At 32.5% G+C, this 25,930-nt stretch overlaps 2 protein-coding genes across 4 annotated transcripts; both read left to right on the top strand.

The window, feature by feature from the left end:
- The first annotated feature begins 2,818 nt into the window (after window positions 1-2,818).
- On the top strand, window positions 2,819-21,677 carry LOC107904796 (protein unc-13 homolog). Of its 3 annotated transcripts, none has more exons than XM_041094611.1 (27): window positions 2,832-3,006; window positions 3,124-3,151; window positions 3,403-3,578; window positions 3,707-3,771; window positions 5,290-5,614; window positions 5,884-5,950; window positions 6,072-6,225; window positions 7,521-7,688; window positions 7,822-7,932; window positions 8,234-8,443; window positions 8,803-8,904; window positions 8,985-9,215; window positions 10,180-10,254; window positions 10,401-10,481; window positions 11,994-12,176; window positions 12,299-12,454; window positions 13,746-13,838; window positions 14,425-14,496; window positions 15,824-15,941; window positions 17,355-17,533; window positions 19,070-19,154; window positions 19,611-19,715; window positions 19,783-19,889; window positions 20,053-20,130; window positions 20,212-20,307; window positions 20,620-20,715; window positions 21,220-21,677. In XM_041094611.1, exons 2-27 carry the CDS (start codon window positions 3,144-3,146, stop codon window positions 21,367-21,369), a joined length of 3,291 nt encoding a protein of 1,096 aa, XP_040950545.1. In that variant the 5' UTR covers window positions 2,832-3,006; window positions 3,124-3,143; the 3' UTR covers window positions 21,370-21,677. The 3 variants fall into 3 exon arrangements, with proteins under 3 accessions (XP_016686772.1, XP_040950545.1, XP_016686774.1); XM_016831285.2 differs by having other exon boundaries at window positions 3,115-3,151; XM_016831283.2 differs by having other exon boundaries at window positions 2,819-3,151.
- Window positions 21,678-23,333: 1,656 nt separating this feature from the next.
- Window positions 23,334-25,663, top strand: LOC107904797 (DNA-directed RNA polymerase V subunit 7). The gene is made up of 2 exons (XM_016831286.2): window positions 23,334-23,489; window positions 24,813-25,663. Exon 2 carries the CDS (start codon window positions 24,814-24,816, stop codon window positions 25,342-25,344), a length of 531 nt encoding a protein of 176 aa, XP_016686775.1. The 5' UTR covers window positions 23,334-23,489; window position 24,813; the 3' UTR covers window positions 25,345-25,663.
- The last annotated feature ends 267 nt before the right edge of the window (window positions 25,664-25,930 follow it).

Raw genomic sequence — 25,930 nt, 5'->3', positions numbered from 1 at the left:
TTTAGATACGATAGGGGCCTCTTTTCTTGAGACATACGGCCCAAGCCCCACCTTGTTTGTGAGGTAAATTGTAGAGCTGTCCGTGGGAGGCCCGGCCCGATTAGGGCTGGTCTTAGACAATGATTTTTTTATGTCTTAAGCTGATCTGATACTAAACTAATTTAATTAATAGAAAATATTTTTAGATTCAAATTTATTTATAAAAATCTTAATAAAAAGTTTTGAAACTTTATTTAATTTTTTCAACAATGAAAAGAGCTTATGAGTCAGTGAGAAAACAAAATTGTGCTTAAAAAGTTTTTTTAGAATGGAGTGAATCTGGTCCTCTTCGTGAACAAGTTCTAAGTAATATTAAAATTTTATTTTTTTATTCAAACATTAGTACGTGCTCTATTTTAATTTTGTTGATATTTTAAATTTTTTTATATATTTATAAATAAAAATATATTTTTTAATAAAATATATTATATATGTAACTAGTATATGTAAATATATCATAAATGTATTTGTATAAATATGTTTATATTTTAAAATAATTAATTAAGTTCACTAATATGATACAATAATAATATTTATTTGAGATAATGACACATATATCATTGTACTTTTACAAATATTCTACCGTGATACATGTACTTTTAAAATATTGATTTTATTGTTTCTATTAACGTGGTATTTGAACCTAACAATGTTAAATGTGTGGTAGCAGATAAATCACAATATGACACGTAACAATTTTGCCATGGCATGCTAATAAACACTTATGTCACACATGAGGATTAAAAGTTATTTTATCTAATTTTTTAAACCAAAATCGAATAAGCATACATCGAGTAACTTTGAATCTCCTTCTCAAAATTTATCTTTTTTTTTTTTTTTTTTCTGTTCAACTATTTTACTTTCCAATAAGGCTTTGGCTTGTTTGTTAAGTAAGAAGTCTTGGTCCTTAAACACTTAGGTTCAAGTCCCATTGCACACAATAGTAATGTCTGGATTTGCAATCTTATCGTGTGTGATTTTGGTTATTCATTTAATTTTACTCTACATTATAATTGACCAAACATATATTTGTAATCATAAAACATTTAAAAACATATATATTTTTCATTCTTTCATTTTGTTTGTTCACTAACTAATAAAATGCAAATAAACTTCAACAAATTGTATATTTTTCATTATTCCAGACTCGAGGGTTTCATTACATTAGTAAATTACTTAAAAACTCTTTTCAAAACTTAACCAATAAAGAAGCCAATTTTTCTTCTTCGTCCTCCGTTCACAATGTTGAAGTTTTTAGATTCTTTTATAGATTACGAACAGAATTTTTTTTTTTTAAAAAATGTGATTTGTGGTTCATTAGAATTCAAATATCGTGCTCCTTAATTTCCCATAATTTTACAACATTTTTAAGAACCAATTTTACTGTTCCTAGTTTTTTTTAGTGTTCTTCATCTGTTTGATATAAAATCATTAATTTTCTCCTTAGTTAAATGTACCAGAAAAGCTCTCTATATATACAACCATGAAAGAACAAAGTAAAATCTAAAAAAGAATAATAACAAAAATAACAACAGAGAGAAAATTGTAGAATATGAAATTGTTAATATTTCGTTGATACAAATAATGTACACTAGCTTACAATATCAAACAAACTTGTCAGTAGCTGGCTGAAACCAATTTTTTAAGAATTGAATTGACGGTACGATTAAATTCTACTATTAATTTTATATTATATATAAAGTATTTTTGTTCATCATTATCAAACTTCACCTGAAGCTGACTTAATCTTATCTCGTGAGAATTAAAGAAGGTATAAATCATAAATGATTAGATCCATATTCAATTTTAATCTTTAAGCAGGAAAAAATTCTTCTAGACTAATTCAATTAAAAGTCAACGTACCAAGTTACTTTCCTCTACCATAGTGAAGCTTTAATTCATTGTCAGATAAAAAATTTAAACCATTTTAATTAAACTTTAACTGCAGTTGATCCAATTATGTTGTATAGGATTTATAGAAGGAATAAATCATAGATGATTTGGTTAATGTTCAAGCATGATATTCCATAAGTGTTTAAGCATTGCACTATAGAGTATGCTTAAACTCTCACGAAACTAATCATTTACTATTTGTACTTTCTCTAATTAAGGTTACTTTAGAATATTTTTACTAAAAACATTTGTTATAATCTTTTACTATTTGTAATTTCTTTAATTCACATAAGATTGTGTTGGGTTGGCTTTGGTCAAAGTTTAACCGAAAAAGGTGTAGGGTTAATTGAAATGTTTGAGATTTTGAGTACAATTTCATGTCAAGAAAAGTGTGTAAAATTTGAACTCACAACTTAATTTTAATATTTATACATATCTTGGTTAAGATAATGGGAAATTAAATTTCGTGATAAATCTTTAAAATGGAATTTTATCATTTAATAGTTTATATCTTTATAATTTTTAGATGATTAAATTAAAATTTTATCATTTTTAAAAGGTTAAAATATAATTTTACCAATTTTATTTTTTATTTTATTTTAAAGGGCTGAGGTGTGACTAACTTTTCTAACAACGTTGATTCCCATATTTGAACCTATTTTTCCTTTAAGAATACAATAAATCATAATTTATACCTTCACTTTCTACTTAATTAAATAATATTAATAAATACAAATCAAAGTTCTTGCACGACAGACTATCAATGTCATAATTATCTTAAAAATAATAAAAATAATAATTAAAAGTCGAAGTGTTTATTAGTTAAGATAAAATCATAAGGTCATTTTCGACATTTCATCTCACCAACCACGAAGACGAAAGAAAATAGCTAAACTTCAGAATTCAGATTTACTTCGCCCACCATTCGCTATTCGCTTCGCTTCGCTCCTTTAAGGAATCAACATTCGCCCTATATACTGACCATTTCAAATTCAATTCATTTCCTCATTTTTTACTTCTCTTTAATGCCCCTTCCCTTTGACTCTTCCAGATCTCTTCAATTTCATTCTCAAAGTAACAAAAATTTTCTTCGATTTACTCTTACTTTTCCTACATTTTTCTTTGTGGATTTGGTTCAGTTTAATCTTCTTTTTATTAAAATTGCAATTACATTGTTATTAGATTCTGCAGAGATTGTTAGTTCCTGAACCATGGAAGAGTAAGTTTCTTTTCTTCTAGTTCATTCCCTAATTTTAGTCTAAAAAATATCAACGTTTCTTTCTTTTTCTTAATGGAAGTTGAAATTTATTTGAATAAATAAGAGTCATTGTGTTTTGATTCTTTATGTATTGCAATCTTGTTAGAACTAGTGTTGCTTTCCGGATTTGCTTTCACGTTGTACTACATTTTATAGGAAAAATAGTTAATATGCAGCTTGTTTACTGAAATTTGTGTTTTTGTTGGAAATAGGGAAAGTGCTGTGGAGCTTCTACAGCGTTACAGGCGTGACAGGCGAATACTGTTAGATTTTATACTTTCCGGTAGCTTAATTAAGAAAGTGGTAATGCCTCCCGGTGCTGTTACGCTCGATGATGTAGATTTGGATCAAGTTAGTATTGATTACGTGCTAAGTTGCATTAAAAAAGGTTTGTTTGGAGCAAAAATTTCTTTCTGTTTCTGTTGGATTCTTGTAATGCAATATGAGATTAGTTTTCTATTCTTTTTTTCTTTTTTCTTTTTTAAATTTTGATGATAACTATTTTGTTAAGTTTAGGTGGAATGTTGGATCTCTCTGAAGCTATTAGAGATTACCATGATCATACGGGGTTACCCCAAATGGTAATAATTTACTTCTGTTGCATCATATATTTTGCACTATTTTTGGTGTTGTTTTGTTATTGATTTCGTTACTTGTCTTTTGCTGAGCAAAGCAGAAAGCAAATAGAGGTACATAATAGTTGGAAGAGTTATAAAAGTTAAGGACGTGGCTGAGATTGATGTTGTATTTTAGTTAATTATTTATTTCATCATTTTTTGTTAATCTATACTAACAAGTTTTAGGGAGCAGAACGCAAATAGGAAATTAGTAAGTAGCACCAAGATGAGCCTTGGCTTGGAGTTTGATCTAGGGTATTCAAGTTTAAGATTGAGGTAAACATGGTATTCGTGATCTAAAATAATGGCTAGTGTTTTGTTGAAACAAGTGTGGAAAGACACAAGGGCATGCATTGATTTTGCTACTAGTTTCTTCATTTGTTGGTTTACTCCATTTGTCAATATTTTGATTAAAATGGGACCATATTCATTTGCTATTTGGAGTGACCCATTTTTGGAAAGTAAAGATGTTTGATATGAATAAAATATAATAATATAATCTATACTGACAAGTTTTAGGGAGCAGAACGCGAATAGGAAATTAGTAAGTAGCAACAAGATGAGCCTTGGCTTGGAGTTTGATCTAGGGTATTCAAGTTTAAGATCGAGGCAAACATGGTATTCGTGATCTAAAATAATGGCTACAGTTTTGTTGAAAGAAGTGTGGACAGACACAAGGGCATGCATTGATTTTGCTACTAGTTTCTTCATTTGTTGGTTTACTCCATTTGTCAATATTTTGATTAAAAATGGGACCATATTCATTTGCTAATTGGAGTGACCCATTTTTGGAAAGTAAAGATGTTTGATATGAATAAAATATAATAATATAATCTATACTGACAAGTTTTAGGGAGCAGAACGCGAATAGGAAATTAGTAAGTAGCAACAAGATGAGCCTTGGCTTGGAGTTTGATCTAGGGTATTCAAGTTTAAGATCGAGGCAAACATGGTATTCATGATCTAAAATAATGGCTACAGTTTTGTTGAAAGAATTATGGACAGACACAAGGGCATGCATTGATTTTGCTACTAGTTTCTTCATTTGTTGGTTTACTCCATTTGTCAATATTTTGATTAAAAATGGGACCATATTCATTTGCTATTTGGAGTGACCCATTTTTGGAAAATAAAGATGTTTGATATGAATAAAATGTAATAATATAATCTATCTTACTTCTTACTTGAACTTGAGGATGAGTGTTGGATATGGGTTTGGCATGAGTATGTTTAGGTTTATTTTTATTTTTAAAGTTTTTCCATGTATTTGGAGGGTCTTGGCGGTATATGCTAACACCCATGTCCAAATATGCATCGGACATGAGTGTTGGGCGCAAGGACTTAAAGAAAAATGAAGAGTCAGAGCAACACAAATCTAACTATAAATTGTCTGCTAGATATTGTTTGATGGTTTTAAAACGCATTTATACATTTTCTTTTGGTTGCTTATCTTTTACATCTCAATCTCTTTTTTTCTTTCAGAATAGTGGTGATTCTGCTGGTGAATTCTTTTTGGTTACAAATCCTGAATTCTCAGGTTCACCTCCAAGAAGGGCACCACCACCTATCCCTGATTCAATATCAATGCCAACACCATCAGCACCTGTTTTTGCTCCATCGCCTGTTGTTTCAACTGTATCAAGATCAGAGTCTTTTGATTCCACACAAGTTCAAGAGTTAACTGTGGATGACATTGAAGATTTTGAGGATGATGATGATCTTGAGGAAGTTAATAGTCTCAAAATTTCAAGGCGGAATCCAAATGGTGTTGGAGATCTTATGCTGAAGTTGCCTTCTTTTGCTACAGGTAATGATGGTTCTGGAAACATGCATGGCCCAGCCAATAGCTGGAGCATGCATATGGATGTCACTTCCTTAGCTCTGCATTTCCTTGTAAATAAAAATGTTCTTATGCTGCTATACGATGATGACTATTGTCGGGGGGTTCCATGTCAAATGAGAAGTATTTTTGAGTTTTTAATATTATGATCAATATGGGTATTCTTATCTAGTTGCAATTCTTGTGTTATTTTATCAATAAGTATGCAATTAATTTGGTGGACTTTGTTGTTTCAGGTATAACAGATGATGATCTCCGTGAAACTGCATATGAAATTCTTTTAGCTTGTGCTGGTGCTTCTGGGTGGGTTTCCCTTTTTTGACTTGTTGATGTTCTTTTATACGAAGTTCCTAAATATTTTGTACCTTATTTTATTTTCTTTTTTCTTGGTGTTCACTTTCTTCAAAATTCACCTATAAATCAGGGGTCTCATTGTACCATCAAAAGAGAAGAAGAAAGATAAGCGGTCCAAGTTGATGAAGAAGCTTGGGCGGAGTAAAAATGAGAATATTGTGGCGCAGTCTCAAAATGCATCTGGACTGGTTGGTTTATTGGAAACGATGCGTGTCCAGATGGAGGTATTTAAAACTTAATTCAATCATATTGTTGCATTTATTAATATCTCTTCTACATTGGGATATCCTATGAAGAATTTTCTAGCTGTCATTTTGAGATGCATGAATAAAGTTCTATGATTCAATACACATTTGTTGTGTAAAACAATTTGAAAGTAGAAATTAGTGACAACATAACTTTATTCACCCAAAGGTGCAATTGCAGAAGTCATAACCTTGTTATTCTTCCTTTAAAGATAATCCATTTCTTTTGTTTGCTGGCATAAGGTATATGTGGCCATAAGTGATTCTGGAAAGTATTAACTTGCTTTTCCATACACTTAAACCACAATGACTTTGATTTGGTCCAACCTGTACAGTTATTTCTAAAAGTTTTCTGGCCTTCACCTTATTATCTTCTCTCCTTCCTGGAGTAGTAAATTGTGAGGATGTACTGTACATCTCCAGGGGCTTTCAAACATATGAACGATTGTAGAGGTGGTGGATGTTGTGTATTAGTATTGACCTTGGGAGCAGTATTAACGGTGTACACCGGTGAGAAAATCCATCTGGCATTCAAAAACAGTATCCCCCCCCCCAAAAAAAAAAAAAAAAGAAAAAAGAAAAAGAAATACTCCCATGAGTTTAAGGAAGAGGAAGGTTTTTTGTCGAAGCATTAGATGTTATTAGAACTTTGTATGTGGAGGCAGGCCACCTTTATTTTGCATTGAATATTTTCCTGAAGTCTTTGTTTACACCTTTTCATTTTTTGAAATGGAATATTTTGGGGGGGGGGTCTATTTAATCTTAAGTAAAAGACTAGAATCATGATTGGCTTCTTTACCATTAGATTGGGATCAAAGGCTTTGATTTGGAAATTCTGTAATCTGTACATACGCATAACAATGTCTTTGTGAGTACACATTTTCTTAGCAGCATAAGATTTCTATAATAATCTTCTCAGCTTAGTTTTTGAGTAGATGATTGATTATGATACATTTGTTAGTAGCCTTGTTTGACCCCCTTTGTAATGCATTCTCTCTTTTCTGCTCAAAGATGGTAATTCTGATTTGTAAGATGCAAACTGTTTTCTAGATATCTTTCAATGGATTAAATAAAATGCTTCTACAGTTACTTTTTCTTATGCTAACATCTATGTAACATTAAGTTGTACTATTTTTATATTATAATTCTTTGATTCTTTTTGGGATCCCTGAGATTACCTGGTTTTGATCCTTGGTTATTGGACTAAAAGTCCAACACTTTACCAACTGATTATGTGCCTAATAGGTATTCCATTTCAATATTGATTTATACAGATTTCTGAGGCAATGGACATTAGGACAAGACAAGGATTGCTTAATGCTCTTTCTGGGAAAGTTGGAAAAAGGATGGACACACTACTGATTCCCCTGGAATTATTGTGTTGTATTTCACGAACAGAATTTTCTGACAAGAAAGCATATATAAGGTGGCAAAAAAGGCAGGTAAATATTTTCCCTTTTTGTGTCCTTCTCTTTTTCCTTCTTGGCCTTTCAAGCTTTCTTCTACATCAAAATGCAATGTTATCGATATGAGTCTATATTTGGCAAATAATGTTTTGAGCGGTTGGCATTGTAGTTGAACATGTTGGCAGAGGGTCTTGTTAATCACCCTGCTGTTGGATTTGGGGAGTCTGGGTGCAAGACCAGTGAGTTTAGGATTCTTTTGGCAAAGATTGAGGAATCTGAGGTAATTTTTATTGTCTCAGCATTGAGATGGTTTATTATGCTGTATATTGTGATATCACGTGGCATTATAATGTGGTTGACTTATTTAACCTGTTAGCATTGGTTTCTCTAATGATTTGACCGTACTTTTCCTTTCCCTGGCATTATTCTTAAAAAAACCTACTTGTGTATAATAGCTCTACTTAGCTTCGGTGGTTAACCATATTTCAGTTTATGTTATTTTGAGCTAGCTCACTTGGTTTGGTATTCCTATTACTTATGTTCATTATCATCTTGGTTTGAATTTTTCCTTCCCTTGTTAGGCTTTTCCACCTTCTACTGGTGAAGTCCAAAGGACAGAAAGTTTGAAATCTCTAAGAGATATCGCCATTCCTCTTGCTGAGAGGCCTGCCCGAGGTGACTTAACCGGGGAAGTATGCCACTGGGCAGATGGTTATCATCTGAATGTCAGACTTTATGAGAAATTGCTTGTCAGCGTGTTTGATGTTTTAGATGAGGGAAAGCTGACTGAGGTTGGTACTTTATTGGTTACCAATTTTGACAATATACCACAGAAGCTGTTGTCTGAAGTTTCCAACTTGTTTGTCTTGTTTCTTTCATTCAATTTAAAATTTACTGATTGATAAGTTTGATGTGTTGTCCTGCCTCCCTGTCCCTTTTATCTTTGGCTAATTTTTATAAAGTACCTATCTGGACATAGGTGTCAGTGTTTGACTGGAATCTTGTAATCTGTAGGATTCGTATATATACTGTAAGGATATTAATAAAATAATCATCATGATTCTAAAAGTTTTCTTTGAAAAGGATAACATCATTTGTTGTAGCTAAAATATGTTCACAGTGGAACTAACTTTCGCCTATTGTACTGTAGGAAGTGGAAGAAATTCTTGAGCTTTTAAAGTCAACCTGGCGAGTTTTGGGAATAACAGAGACCATCCACTACACTTGCTATGCATGGATTTTATTTCGTCAGGTACCACTGATTGACTTACTTCATCCCATGTTTTAGAATTTCTATTGATATTGTGTTAGATATTGATTTTGTGATCACAGTATGTTATCACAAGTGAGCAAGGGATTTTGCGACATGCCATTGACCAGTTGAAGAAAATACCGTTGAAAGAACAACGAGGCCCACAGGAGAGGTTACACTTAAAAAGCTTGCATGTCAGAGTTGATGGCGAAGAGGGCTCTCGTGATGTTTCTTTCTTACAATCCTTTTTATCTCCCATCCAGAAATGGGCTGATAAGCAACTAGGAGACTACCACTTGATCTTTGCTGAGGTTTGGTTAATTCTTCATGGAGATACATCTAGATAACAATGCGATTTATATTAGTTGTTCTTCATAAGAAAATTTCTTTTTAATGCTTGTTTTGTGTATATGTTATTTGTTCTATGATGCAATTTTATACATTAAAACTTTTGTACATGCCATGTCATAACTTTTGTTTCCTTTTGATTCTCTTATTTGCAGCATTTCTTCATGTTGCATTCACAATTTCTTTCTGATTTTCTTGTATTTTCGGCACATTGTGAATCTTACATTGGATCCAAAATTTTTACAGCATATTACAGAAATATATGCTAATTGATTGATTGTAATGGAAACTATGCTTGGAGATAATGTTTCTTAACTTACTGAATTCTATAACTGAAATTTCTTTGCTTCTAATAATCAATCATGTTATAAATTGTCTACTCTGGTATAACTACCATATTAACTTGTCTAGAATCATCTTTTGCTATTTAAGTGTTTAGCATGCTTTAAATAGGGTCAACAAGGAGCTTTGTGTGGATATCATATAACTTATTTCCCATATGACTTTGGCTTCTAGCTTTTGACCTTAGGCTTAATGCTAAGTATGGATGGACAAACATTTGACAGTTTTCATTTAGCTCAACAGCCATTGGTGTGTTTATGCGGCCCTGCTTATATCTTTTAGGGAAATAGTAATGTATTTGTTTAAGAATTAGGCAAGATATGAGAAGCGCTCAAAGTCTATATTTCTTTTTTTAAAATGCTTTAAGACCTTGTGCCGATAATGTCAATAATATCTGTATGCGTGCACACATGCAAACTTGGGTACATATATACAAGCAACTTGACATTTGTTTTCTTAGCTATTCTGAATTTGGGTCTGTTTGTTGCTTCACGATGTATCTTTATAATGATCTTTTATTATCCTTATTTCTTAGAGAACTTTTTGGATATGTCGGTATCGTAATACTTATCATTTGATTTGTAGGGATCAATGGTAATGGAGGATATAGTAACAGTTGCAATGATTGTTAGAAGACTTCTTTTGGAAGAATCTGATATTGTATGTTGTACACCTACTCTTTAGTTTGCATTTTTACTTCATATGAGCAAGTCCAAGATACCCTGTGTTTTGTATCTAGTTCTCTTATGTTGTTGTTTCCTTTTATCTGTTGAGTATTGAGAATTACCTTTCAATATTTTCTGCAGCCTGTGCAATCTTCCACTGTCTCAGATAGAGATCAGATAGAATTATATATATCTTCTTCAGTTAAGAATTCATTTGCTAGGGTAAGTGTGCTAGCCCAATGTTTATATTTTTCTAACTCATACATTTCTATGCCTATCATAATCAAGATGCCAAAGAGAGACAAAGATAACTGCAAAGGCTCAGAATATTTTGAATAACAGAATAAATATGATAGTGCACTTAAAACATGAAATCCATTATGGTTCACAAGACTTTTCCTTTTTATCTGCATCTGATTTCCTCCTACCATAGGAATCATATGTTAACCTTGATAAATTTTATGCCTACTATAGGTGCATGGCTTGTATAACCCCTGTAGTAAACGGATTTACTACCGTACATATTTGTTTATTGCCCAAACCAGGGTTCTGGCATTGAAGACAGCGTGAGCATGTTCAAATGCATCTTAGTTTTATAATTTTGTAGGATGAAACTCAAATACCTGTTCTCCTCAAGGTGACCATAAGTATAAACTGCTGTAACATAGCACGTAAGTGAAACAACCTGAAGAATGGAATTTATATGACTTAAAATCAAGACAAGTGCGTGATAAACATTAAAGACTGACCAAAATAAATTATTTTTCATTGAAAAATCATGCTGAAATTTTGCACCGTAGCAAACTAGTTTATATAATTTATTTCTTTTGATGCAAGCATTAACATCTAAGCATGTGAAAATCTGACTCCATGATAGCTTACTTGATTAACCTATACAAATAATTTGAGCATATCATATTCGAACAAAACTAATCATCCCTCCTGTGCACATAATCCAACTTAATTCATAAATCATTTATCCATGTGCATTTCCTATTTTGAGAGTCAAAATTAAGTTAGGGTATGTTTGATAAACCAATGAAAATTTTGAACATTCAATATTTCAAATGTGTTTGATAATCATTTTAATTTTTTACTTAATATAAAAATTTCAACAAAAAGTGCTGAATAAGATAAAGTATGTAATAGCTACTTATCACTTAATGTTGAAAATGTTTAGTCGATTTTATTATCTTTAAAAAATATATTTCAAAAAAACTCTCTCTCTCTTTTTTTTAAATGACATTCAAATTACCATTTTTAACTTTTATCCAAAACTATCCAAAATAATATAAAATATTATATTAAAAAGATTAAAATTAAGAAATGAATAATTTTCAAAAATCAAGATTTACTTTTATCAAACAACATAATCATGTTAAGTACTTAGCTTTTACTAATTTACCAAACTTCTTTCTAATATAAATTCGGTACTTGTAAATTTCAGCACTAAAAATTCAGTTCTTAATTTTTCAGTTTATCAAACCATACCTTAGTCAGAAAACCAACCCTAAGATATTTTTCCAAAACTTCAAGTCATGCTCAAGAAGCTAAAGTTTTAATGACAATGTTTCAACTTTAACTTCATGAACAACTGCTGTGTTTGCTTTTGTATTTCCTGAAGCTTTTTCTTACAAGTAAATTAAACCCACAAGTTTTCAAAATTTCATGCTATCTTTGTTTCCATCCCATGAAGGCATGACAAGTTTGAGCATTTTTGTTTGCTTTGGACAGATATTGCAAGCTGTAGATAAATCAGACACAATGGGCGAACATCCTTTGGCATTGCTTGCAGAGGAGGTCAAGAAACTTCTGAAAAAAGATTCAACGATGTTTATGCCAATATTATGTCGGAGGCATCCACATGCAACTATTGTTTCAGCTTCACTTCTACACAAGTTTTATGGGAACAAGTTGGTAAGCTGATACATACCAACTCCATATATGTTTTAGTTTATCTAGCTCAATTGTAGTACTTCATAAGCTTGATTATTTGTTACTTTTAACTTAGAGTTCTTAATGAGACTTATTTTGTCCAGAAACCTTTTGTTGATAGTGCTGAACATTTGACTGAGGATGTTGTATCTGTATTTCCCGCTGCTGATAACCTTGAGCAGTATATACTGGACCTCATAAAGTCTGCTTGTGAAGGTGAGAATGTGGAGATCCATTTCAGGAAGCTAAACCCATACCAGGTGAGATAGCTGGATTTTATTGCCCGAATTTTTTATTCTAATAATAACAAGCTGAATAGATTTCTATAGCTAGGAGAGACTTTGAGTCTTTAGAATTGAAACTGATAAAAGAAATACCTTTCACATGGTGAAATTCCTATACTTAGTTGTTCCGGTGATGTCATTCAGATTTTGTTTGGTTGCTGTTTTTTGCTCGCAAAATTTTTAAGAAAAGAATATGTAGTGTATTAATTAAAGCACAAAATCATATGATTTCAACATGACATTTTTTATTAAAAATTGTCTAAAAGTAATTGCAGTTAACTGTTCGGTATTAAAGGAAAGAAAGTTATTCCTTTTATCATTTTCTAAAGAATTCTTTTAATTATTTAAAAACTTGTTTGGTTTTGTATCACCCTTCTTTTCTTCTCATAAAGAAAAATAACAGAAGCAGCAATTAATTAAAGCCTGGTATGTATTTTTTGATTGATTGACTGAAATATTCCTAACATAGTAAAGACTTACTATGGTAGTTGTTCCGGTGATGTCATTCAGATTTTGTTTGGTTGCTGTTTTTTGCTCGCAAAATTTTTAAGAAAAGAATATGTAGTGTATTAATTAAAGCACAAAATCATATGATTTCAACATGACATTTTTTATTAAAAATTGTCTAAAAGTAATTGCAGTTAACTGTTCGGTATTAAAGGAAAGAAAGTTATTCCTTTTATCATTTTCTAAAGAATTCTTTTAATTATTTAAAAACTTGTTTGGTTTTGTATCACCCTTCTTTTCTTCTCATAAAGAAAAATAACAGAAGCAGCAATTAATTAAAGCCTGATATGTATTTTTTGATTGATTGACTGAAATATTCCTAACATAGTAAAGACTTACTATGGTAGTGATTGCTGTTTTGGTCCTTGGAGATGAGTTTTGTTGAACTTGAAAGTGTTTCATTCATGTCTCTTCAGGTATTTATAAAAGCTGCAATTGATTCTTATTCTTTAATGTGGTTGAATAACTAATTAGTTAGAAATTATGGAAAGAATAGTTTCAACTTTGTTTATAGGTTTTCATTTGGCTACTTCAAGGCTAAATATAGGTGTTTGTTCATGCTTGGGCAGCCATCATTGTTGCTGTTTTGAGTACATAATGATGTTGCTTCTCCGTTGGGACTATATGATTGAAGTAGTTTTTTTCTTTCATTACCACCAGTTAATATTGATAGGAAAAAGATTCTGGTCAGAATAGTGCGTACATATTTATTTTCTCTTCCTTCCCCCCCCTAAGATCCATATTCTTTTTCCTTTTCCAGATTGAATCTGTTTCTGGAACAGTGGTGATGCGATGGATTAATTCACAGTTAGGACGAATTGTAGGTTGGGTGGAGCGAACCCTTCAACAAGAGGTAAACAAGATTTTCTTTATTCTCTTCAAAAGCCATGTCTTTCCCTTTCTTTTGTTGTTTTGCCACCTGTCTCTCTCTCACCTCTTTGATTTAGAAATGAATATTCTTCTTTATTGTCCTTCTTGCTTCTGTTGTTGCAACATATAATATTTAACAGCTTTTTCTATTTACTGTTCTAATGGTGGGGTGGGGTGGGGTGGGGTTAACAATTGATTGAGGTAAAAGCATAAAGCTAGTGTATTCAGGCATGGTATGTTGTTAATGAACATGGACCCTTGTGGTACATAATGTTTCATGAACCCAATCCAGGGTAGATCTAATAAAGTTGAAAAAGTATTTAAGAATTGACGAAATATGTGAGTGTGGTAACAAACTGAAATGGTTGCAATGTAGATTTAGTTGTGATGTTTTGCAGAATGGTAGTTCTCCTCAAGTTGAGTTGCTTTGACCTGATTTTGTCAGAAGTTTATTGTTTCCATAATTCATAGGAAGTTTTTGTTATAATTAGCTAAATGTATATTCTGCAGATTTTTTTGTATCTTGGTTGATTCTTTCAGTGTTGATAAAGCTTATTTTCTCTTTTCAGCGATGGGACCCCATATCACCTCAACAGCGGCATGGGAGTTCGATTGTGGAAGTTTATAGGATCGTTGAGGAGGTATGATTCAAGTGTCTTTTTCAATAGATTCCCAATCTGTTTAAATGAAGCAGTTGATTATTTGATGAATGATATTTATCAGGATTCCTCCTCTAGTTTGCTATTTTTCAGTGCTCTGAACATTGTGTGGTTCGCTATTTGTTAAAATAATCTCAAGGAAACTATTCTCCATAACCCTTTCACTTCTGAGAAGTGAGAACAGCTTTTGTTGTTTTCATCATATTCCATTATTTTCCCTCTCTTTAACATGTTTTCAGTTTTAACCATTCAAAACCTATTTTTCTGTTAGAAAACAATGGAAAACCTTTTCACTCTGTCTAGAAAAAAGTTATCAGAACTAATAACTTGGAACAAGTCTACACATGTCCCAAACTTTTACACTTGCAATCATCCTTTAGTTTGTTTGTAACTATACATTTTAATCACCAGATTCTGGATAGTTCTTGTGTATCCTCCTTATATTGTCTGTCTACTTGCAGTCATTCATCCCTTATGCATTTTCTTCTTCTACTATTTGCTAATTAGAAAAAGAAAAAAGAATCTATGAATAAAATTCTGAAACTTATAGACATTTGCTATAGGTGGTTTTATTATGTGGTGTCAAATTTGGTATTCATTATCCATTTAGAGTCTTGATCACAGTCCTCGGACAACAGGTGTAGCTGTTATGATTTTGCCTTATAAGATGGCTTTTAATCCTCTTGGAATCTATAAGGTTTGCTTAGTACCAGCCTACTTGGACCATCTCAAGATATAATAGATTTGAATAATTTCATTATATGCTCTCAGCGAACTCTGTCTGTTACTTAGGAACTACAATGGTAGTAAGCAAAAGGAAATTGGAAAATTATCTAAATTTATTGTCATTTACACTGACATGTTTGCTTTTATCTCCCCAAAGTATTAGCTCCAGCTATGATCTCTGCTTTATCTGTTTCAACTAATTGAACCATTGAATATTTTACTACAAAAGATGAGTGGTTTTGTTCCAGACTTGAATCAATGTGTTGTTTGTGTTCAGTCTTAGCCCATAACTGGTTGTTAATATGGTAAATGGTGATAGTATGGATTTTGATGATTCACTAGTTTTATTTATTTATTTATTTGGAGTTTCATATTATTGAAATGGGAGACATTGGTTAATATCTCTAACAAATATTTGACTGCTATCAGTTAGGGAACATTTTTCTCAGGCTCTTGGAATCTGGAATCTCATAATTTTGAAAATAGATTTGTATCTTTTATATCTTTTTTCTCCATATGGATGTTTATTTCATTCTGGAGATATTAATAGTATATTCTACTTTCTTTCTGTTTTTGGGTGCAGACAGTGGATCAGTTTTTTGGCATTAAAGTTCCAATGAGGCTTACAGAACTGAATGCTTTATTTCGTGGCATTGATAATGCATTTCAAGTATATGCAAATCATATTGTGGATAATTTAGGTCAGTATATAATATTCTAAGTTGATGGACCTCTTTGTCATTGATATGAAAGAAACTATTGCATTGATGGTAGTCGATATAATTTTCCCTCTATTTTGTGGTAAAATAGAACTGAAAAAATAACCACTGGAGTTACATCAGTGACCTTGAACGTTTCCTTGGATCTGTTAGCCTTATTAGACTGGTTAAAAACATGGAACAATTTAGGACCAACCTCTAATGTCCCCTTGAAAGCGGCTTGAATGACATGATATACTAGGTAAGTTTCTGAAGCTAAAAATTGGACTCTAGATATCATGCTTCAATTTGACAACTGTTGCATAAAACTTGTGAATAAGCATTGTATCTCAGTTTGAGTGAAAAGTTGGACCTAAAGAGGTTGATGGAAGATTTATGATATATTCACTGCTGATAATATCTTCGGCCATCTGGATTCTGCAAGTTTATTATGGAATGAGCATTGTCGGTACTTTTTAGTGCTTTTGGACCATCCCTTCTTAACATGGATGGTAGTCTTGGATAAATCCAGAAATTATTATCAAACGAAATACTCTTAAATCAGTTAATCCTTGTATCTTGGCAACATTATATGTTGTTGGTTGACTATCTGACTACACTTCAGTATCTTGGCAACATTATATGTTGTTGGTTGACTATCTGACTACACTTCAGTGCTGTAATCTTCAACTTTATTGATTTCAGTGGACATCCTCAGATTCCTACATTATAGTGCTGTGTCCTTTATTTTTCCTCCCTGATGAAGTACAAGTTCTCTTTGGATATTGGTCTGATACTGTCAATAGATTCTGTTCTATCTATTTTCTGTCCCTTCTATTTAAGAAAGCAATAAAACATAAAAAGGGTAGGCTAGATAGCTATATTCCTCTCTTTTCTTTTTCTTCCATTCTCCACTCTGGGGAAATTGCTTAATCTAAAATCTCTGGTTTATGTGTGCTCGTTTGTCCGTTGATTTCTAGGTTATTAATTGCTTGATTATATTAATAACATCATGGCAGCTCAAATTTTCTATAAGGTGAAAGGCATAAAAAAAGAATATTGGCTAACAATTTTTTTTCATGTTTTGTAGATAAATTAGACCACTCCTTAGATTTTATTATCATCATTATATATCCTAAGCTTATTATATATGTGTGCACACACACAAACAGACATCCGTAAACACAAAATAGAAATACATTTTGCACCTTGCTTCATTTTGGCGAGCTCTTTCTTTCACCTTCTGCCCTCAACAACAATGAAATCTGTATGGCATTGTTCTTTTGCATCTCTTTTGCTGCTGTTGATATTTTGAGTTCTTTTTGAGGTTTCAATCTGTTTCTATCCTTTTTTCTGCTGTTTTTTCTTTGCATTCCCTCCAATGCAGACCTTGATGTGTCAGTTTCACAAATGCAGCTAGCAAAGATGATCTAATTCCACCTTTACCTGTTCTCACCCGATATAGAAGAGAAGCTGGAATAAAGGCTTTTGTGAAGAAGGAGCTATTCGACTCTCGGCTGCCAGATCAGATAAGGTCCAGCAATATTAATGTCCTGACAACGCCAACCCTATGTGTTCAGTTAAACACTTTATATGTGAGTTCAAGCTTCATTTTGTGCTTAAAATGTGTGTGGATGATTTTATTTATTTCTCCTACTTTTTCTATTTTGGGGGGTAGGGGAGGGAGGGAGGGGTGTGCATAGGATTGGTTGAAGTGGTTTTTTTATTTTTATCAATATTGATTAATTAATATTCCTGTTTCAGTAGTTGCTACTTGTTCCATGGTCGAAATAATCTTCCTATGATTCATTATAACTGGTGGAAGAATCATTTAAATTTTCCTTGTGTTTGTAAGGCCTACTTTATGTACTCTGCCAATTTAATTTTTTATCAAACCAGAAAAGCTAAGTTGTGGCATATTGATAAGTAATAATCTTATAATATCTCCAACAAGTCTTAAGTGGCGATTAATCTGCTGATTTGCAGTCACCCTTCCTAGCCTTCTATAGAAAAGCAGTTGAACTAGATACCCATAAGTGGGAAACATATGAACTTGTTTGAGTAGAAATTTAAGTGATATTAACAGTGTAGCTACAATGTGTTGAGTGGGGTCAACTCTAGAAAAGTTAATTTTATATATAGATGTTAGGAAAGAGTTTTTATTATTTTCCCATATCATCCTCATTAGACTTAAGAAAAAGCTAAAAAAAAGGGGTCAAATAAGTATATTTTTCACCTTCCTATTGATATTATAACAATGAGTAAATATGTAGTTTTCAAGAAAACCTTCAAAGGTCTTTGTACTTTGTATTGTGAATATGGTCGTATTTTGTCGGAAGGGAAACAAAAAGAAAGAAAGGAAAATGCATGTGACTTTGATTAAAATGTGAATTGCAGCAATAAAGAAAATCAGGCATTCTATTATGTATGTTACTATTTGTTATTTCTAACTTATCAAAAATATTTGCCTATTATGTTCAAAATCCATATACATCTTATGCTTTCTGCTTTTTGCTTTTGGAAGTGATTCGTAAATTGAAAAAGTAGCTTTCAGATGGTACACAATTAACTTGAAATTTCATGGATGATTATTTTTTAGGCATGATTGCAGGAAATACTATCTTGTAGCCAGACTCTTTTTTTTTTTTTTCTTTATTTGAAGTCTTGAAATAATATACTCAATTTTTGAATATTTAAAACATTTGGAGCTTCTTTAGTAATACAATGTATAAAAATGATAATGTGGATTGATATATGTCTATATATGCCACTGATTTTAAATTTTAATTTTTTTCCTGGCTATGACACTGTTATACATTATAGTGTTATAATATTATTACAAAATTCTGTTCAGAAAAAAAACGAGAGTATGGATAACATGCCAGAAAAAAGAGAATAAGGAGAGCTTAAAACACAATCTTTCAAATCTTGCTTTAGAAAGATGCTTTTCTCCAACAAAATCAGATGTTCTTCCTGACCAATAATCATGTCCTTCCAAGTCATCCCTTAAGTTGTGCTAAAATCATAATCTGGTGGTCTCTCTGTTTCCCTTCATGTACTGTCTCATTTTGGGACTTATTTGCTGGTGTTGTTATCAGAATATATTCTGACTTGAATTTTGCTATTGGCAGTATGCTATTAATCAACTGAACAAGTTGGAAGATAGTATCTGGGAACACTGGACAAGGAAAATGCCCATTGAAAAAATCTATATCAGTATGTATCTGAAGTCCATACTGACATGATCTATTTTCTTCCATTTCAGTAATAAGACTATGCATGTTGCTCTTGCATCTTTATATTGTGCATCTAATATATTTTGTTGAAAGGGTTAGCCTGCTTGACTTTCAAAGCTAATGGAAATGGAAAAGAAAAATAGTTGGCTAAACTTGGTCTGGAGAATTGATTGCTTCCCCAAATAGTTGACAAGCATTTTCTTACTGCCTAAATTGGAATGTTTTTCAAATGGTTGAAATTCTTGATTTTGGCTATTGTTTGGGGATAGACCAGCGTCCATATCTCACATGGTGGAGTTTTTCCACTGTAATTCTCACAGATCTGCATGCTATATATAAATTTGCCATCTGTATATGTTCAATTGGTCTAACTGTTCAGTAATGAAGCAGTTTGACCTTTTGCTTGTCAGACTGAAATTACCCGCTTTTTGTGTAGGGAAATCCATGGATGATAAATCTAAAAGTTCAACCCAAAAAGGCACCTTTGATGGAAGCAGGAAGGATATAAATGCTGCTATTGACCGCATTCGGGAGTTTACTGGTAATACCTTTTTGTTTTTTTAAGGCACAGAATTGATCACTGATTAAGTGCTTTCTGCCTGTTGCAGGAACTAAAATTATTTTCTGGGATCTAAGGGAGCCATTTATTGAGAACTTGTATAAACCTAGTGTTTCTCAATCTAGGTTGGAAGCAGTTATTGAACCACTTGATGTGGTAAGTCCTTTTTTCCCTCAAAATAAAAAAAAAATTGCTTGAGTGGGTGAAACAACTTGTTTTGCTTTTTATGAAATTGTTATATAGATTTATTGATGTGATAATATAGGTTTATTAAATATGTATGATAATTGATGCTGAAATGTCGCTGAAACTTCTGCAGGAACTAAACCAACTATGTGATATTATTGTGGAGCCACTTAGGGATCGGGTAGTGACAAGTCTTCTTCAAGCATCACTGGTCTTTCCCGAAGCCTGCTTCTTCCCAAAAAATCTTAACTGCTCCTTGAATTTCTATTTATCGAAATGGTTTCTTTTTTAGGAAGGCTTGCTCAGGGTTTTGTTAGACGGAGGCCCGTCACGAGTTTTCTACCCAACTGATGCGAAGCTATTGGAAGAGGATCTGGAGATCTTAAAGGTGATCATCAGACTGGCTGCTTAAATCAAATTAACAATGTTATGGTGATGTGATTTTAATGATATTGAACATAGATTTTGCAGTATTAGAAGTTTGTATATTTTTCTCCCCTGATTTGAGTGCCTTTTTTTGTTTAGAAAAACTTAGACCTTTAGATGAACCATTTTTATGTTGGCAATAAAATCATTCCTTCACAATAATTTTGGCGAAAGGTGCTATAAACTGATTGGACTTGCTGCTTCAATTTCATTTTCTATTGTGTGCAATTTGACACAATTTGACACTGATCTATTCACATTAATGTTTACTTAGGAATTCTTTATTTCTGGAGGTGACGGACTTCCTCGAGGAGTCGTTGAAAATCAAGTTGCTCGTGTTCGGCTTGTTGTAAAGTTGCACGGATTGGAGGTAAGATATGCTGCCTTTGACTATTATTGTCTCAAATCTCCCTTTTCAAAATGGTGGGAGGTACATTTGCTACTAGCTATCTTAATATCGGGTGAGTGCCTGATACGAGCATGTATCCCATACGAGTATGTTTTACTTTTTTGAAGTCATTCCATGTGTTTGGATGGTCTTTGGAGGGTTATATTTCCCATATTCATGTCCAATATCCATTGAGCACAGATGTCGGACCAGGATCTTTAAAGAAAAATGAAAAAAGTTAGAAACATAGGCTACCAGTGCTATGGTGAAAGATTAAGAAAATGAGAAATTCTTACCTGGTAGTTTAATAACAAATAAAAATATTCTGACCATAGTGACTACATTTATCTCCTGTTTCAGTGTTTATTTATTTTTAATCCAGTTCTTTTTCCTGCAAAGGACTATCTTTTAGATTTTCTGCAAACGAGTATTTTTCAAATTTATCGGAGATATGATGTTAATTTTTTTGGACTTAATCATTTGCAGACTCGAGAATTGGTGGAGGACTTGAGATCTTCAAGTGGCAAACTAGGTGCTGATAACCAGACTCTACTGAGAATATTATGCCACAGGGCTGATTCAGAGGCATCCCAGTTTGTCAAGAAGCAGTATAAGATACCCAAGTCTTCTGCATAGGCTGTAGTTCGACCCAGAATCGGCTTGAAGTAGGAGAAAGCGTTGACTTGAAATCCAGCTTGACGTAGGAGAAAATGGCAAATATGCATCAGCCCGTTTGTGTGAATATAAGTTCATCACTCCCTTGTAAGAGAAAACAACTGGATTTGCTTTCATCCTTCTTTATGGCATCTTTAAATCACTCTGTTCTCTTTGTATGTTTACATAATCACATTTGAGTTGTGTATATGAGATGGAAACCATACCATGGCCAAGTACAGCTGTTTTGAGCCTTTGGTGCTATGTTACCTGGCTTTCATTTTTCCTAAGATACTCGCCATACATTCAAACTTGAGTTTGAGATTTTAAGCTTTCAAATATATACATTTTTTTTAAAAAAAAAAAGGGAAAAAAATTGCATACTCGGACCGACTCATTTGTATTCGACATTTATGGATTTGGAACGAGTTAAAAGAGCTCTGGTAAGTAGCATGTGGCTTCCTCACTAGAATTTTGGCCCACTTTGATATTTACTTTTTTTTTTTTTAGTTTATTTTGATACTTTGGTATTTGGATCTATTTTGATTACTAAATTTGAAATTTGAAAGTGTAAAAGTTTGATAACGTGGCACTTTGAAATTGTGTTATGTCATTAGATTCAATTTTTTTAAGTAATGATATGACATAATTTTAAAGTGTTACATTATTAAATTTTTATATATATTTTAAATATTTTAGGGATTAAGTGAACGTAATTGGCAACTTTAATTACTAAAGTTAATATATATACTAAAATGGATCTAATTATTAAGTTTAGGGATCAAAATTATATTAATCTTTATGTTGAGCTTGCGAATAAAGTAGAATGCTAATAAATGATTTAGATTATGGTTACGGATGTAATCTTTTATTTCTAATAAATGATTTAGATTATGGTTATGGATGTAATCTTTTATGTAAGGTATATAATGAATACTATTATGATAGTTATGATGTTTATCAGAATGTTTTATTTGATTAGAAGTTGATAAATGTAATCACTAAAAAACTCGAGCAAAACTTGAATTTAAATTTAAATTCAAGTTTTGTTTCTAGAGCTTAAACTCTATTTCAGTTAAAAATTCAACTTGGGTCTTACTTTTTACCTAATAAAAAATAACTTAATTTTCATATTTAAACTATTTATATTTAAAGTTTAGGTTTAATACTAATTAAAAATAAAAGTATATTATAATTAAAAAAAATTATTAGGCTTGTACATAATTTGAATAAAGTATTAAGCTTTAGTAGACTTTGCACAAATCTCTTGATTATACTCTTTTAAATATGATAGGCATGATGAAAAAGACAACTATAAATTATTCACAGTATTTTATTTGTTATGTAATATCTAAATCGTCAAATTCTTTGAAATATTATCAAATTCATATTTACAACCAAAGTGATGCTTTATGTAATGCATGTGACACTTCCCATCGTTTCTATAAATAAATTCGCGATTGCAATTTAGACTTTACCCTTCTTTCTATCTTAGAGCTTTTAACTTAAAAATATTAGCTCCACATAAATTATTTAAATCATTGCTTGGCAATGTAGATAAAAAATTATAGGGAATTTCTTTTCGTCAAATCATAGATGGATTTGTTGAGGAATCAGATTGGCATTCCCAAGAAGCTCCAATGGTATCATATACCCAACAATAATATAGGTCAGGGATTTAAATCTCATCAAGAATAAAACGTTTACGTCACCTCTTGAGTACACCCTCATTGCTTTTTGATGGGTAACTATACGTCTACGTATAGTAGGGTTGAATCAAGAATAAACTGATTGAATTATAATTCTAACTTGAATTTTCAAAGGAAAAAGCAAAAAGCTTTAAATCGATATAAAACAAAAAAATTAGGGACTAAAAAGAAAAAAAAAGAGAGAAATACAGTAGACCGGAATTTGTGACATTCTTTTAAAAATAGGCCCATGTCCAAGGTCCATTATCGTTTTTACAAATTAAACCCAATTTTAGAGTGTTAGGGCAGGGAAGATCATTTTTCCTTTTCTTTCTACTCTTAACTCCACAGCAGACAGGTCGTTACCAGTTTCACTCTTTAGCAGCTCGCACTCTTTCGTTGTTTATTGTACAGGTTAGTTTTGCTTCACCTCTAATCTGCAATTTTTGTTATAACCTCATCCACTTACCTTGTCTTGCTCTGAATCTTTTGTTCTCCTAATTTTGATTCTTTTTAAAGTATTTCATTTTTAGTTCAAGATATGTGATTTCCATTGGGCTTTTCTTTGACTGATTCTATTGCATGTTCGATTGAACAGATGAAAAGTTTTTCAAGGTGGTTCTCTTCTTGTTCTTTGATTGTTTTCCGAATTGCTTGTGATTTCGACTAGTTGAGTTCTCTTCATTTGCGTTTCTTGAATTTTTTTTAATGATAAAATTGTGGGTTTTAATATTAAGAGGATGTTAACATGGAGTTTATGTTTTGGTTTCTGTATTGAATTAAGTTGATGTTTTTCTTTAGAGAAGATTGGTTAGTTGGGTGAGAGTCTATATTCAGGATTTAATCACGAATTCTGCCTGGTAGTATGTGTGGATGCGGATCTGAGAATTGCCTTCGTTTGTGTTTATGGATTATCACTATTGTTGTTGTTTAATCGGGCATGTAATGTAATGATGATAGTTTAGATCAATGTTACTTGGACTCGAGTGTGATAGCCGGATATGGTACGTGTCCAACGCGGTATGTTCAAATATTTCATGCATTTGGAGGACCATTGGAGGTTCAGAACCCCACACCCATATATGCATGATATATTCACTTTTTTTTTTCTTATTTTTTCCCTTACATTTGGAGGATCATTTGAGGTTATGATCCCATACCCTTGTTCAGATGTATGGCAAACATGGATAATTCACACACACAAAAAAAGAGATGAGTCAGAGCGACATAGGTATAACACATCTGGGAGTTTGTTAATCATACACATTCGTTTGGAACTACTTTGCTTTTAAAAGGGTTTCCCTTGTTTGTGAAGAAATTCAATGGTAATGTTTCGATTTGTCAATGACTATGAAAATTTAGTTATGAGTTGTGGCTCATTGAGCCTACTGAATCTGCTCACCTTGTTTTGTTTAGAAAATTTCAATTTCTTGTGAAGGAAATGGCATGGTTTTCCATTAATACTCTCTGTTTTCTGTTGCTTCATGTTTGATTATTGGTTTGGTGTTATCAGTGTTTATGGAATTGAGAATTAGTGATCATGTGAAACGGGCATTGTTGGGTTTATTCATTACAATTGGGTAATGTTTTAAGTGGTTGAAAACTAAGTTGTAGGTGAACCTTTTTCGGTTTTTGAATTCTTCAAGATTGGTATACCATTTTTTGGCTCTTAAGGACATTAATTTCATCGTGAGTTTCATTTTTTTTTGTTTTTGTTTTTAATGTTGTTTTCTGCAGAATGTTTCTCAAGGTGCAGATGCCCTGGAATGTCATAATTCCTGCTGACAGCTTGGATGCCAAAGGCTTGATGCTCAAAAAGGCAATAGTGATCCGCCTTATGGATGAATTTGCTTGCAAGAAGGCCACCAAGGATCGCGGATATTTCATGGCTGTAACAACCCTAGAGAGCATTGGCGAGGGCAGAGTTAGACAGAACACAGGGGATGTGCTTTTCCCTGTTGTCTTCAGCGGAATTACATTCAAGATGTACAGAGGAGAGATTCTGCAAGGGGTTGTACATAAGATACTAAAACATGGAGTGTTTTTGAGGTGTGGACCAGTCCAAAACATATATTTGTCTCACATAAAAATGCCTGACTACCACTATGTGCCCGGGGAGAATGGTATATTTATGAACGACAAACACTCAAAGATTGATAAAGATGTGATCGTTAGATTTATTGTGATTGGGACCAAATGGATGGAGGCCGAGAGGGAATTTCAGGCGTTGGTGAGTTTGGAAGGTGACTACTTAGGACCAGTTTCCTGAATATATGACTTTGGTCAACCTATGTACGTATTAGGAACATGTAGTTTTTGCGACTAGGGCTAACTTATGATGTTAACTTGGTTTTATAGCTTTTGTAAAACTCCTCGCTTATAGGTGATGGAAGTGATGGTATATTTGCAATATTCATAAATTTAGTGTTCCATTGTTCAGCCTCCTTCCTAATACCTTGGATCAATGGTTGAAGGATCGTGTCTGTGTCAAAACTTTTCTTCACTAGCTTCGCATATAAGAGGAGCTCTGTAATTGTGAAGTGTGTTGCAAGGTATTGCAATTGTGCAGTTAGCAACCTGTTGAATTATACCATGTTATGCCGTCGCATATTAACTGTTTCCCTAGATATGAAATGAAAGCAACACAATTATGGTATGCTGGTTCAAACACATTCTGCTCCGGCTGTTTGTCCAAGTTGATTTGCCTTAAATCTCCTTCCCAAGCTCGCCCACCCAAGCAGCCTTATACATCACATGCATCTATCTCAGGCCCTTGTGCCATAATTGGGTTTGTAGCTCATCTAACAATCATTCAAAGAATGAAGTTTCCAATGTCGTCGCGATTGACGAGTAAT

The sequence above is a fragment of the Gossypium hirsutum genome, chromosome D05 (assembly GCF_007990345.1).
Source record: "Gossypium hirsutum isolate 1008001.06 chromosome D05, Gossypium_hirsutum_v2.1, whole genome shotgun sequence".
NCBI lineage: Eukaryota > Viridiplantae > Streptophyta > Magnoliopsida > Malvales > Malvaceae > Gossypium > Gossypium hirsutum.
The sequence above is the reverse complement of the archived record's forward strand: the minus strand, read 5'-3'. Positions and strand labels throughout refer to the sequence as shown.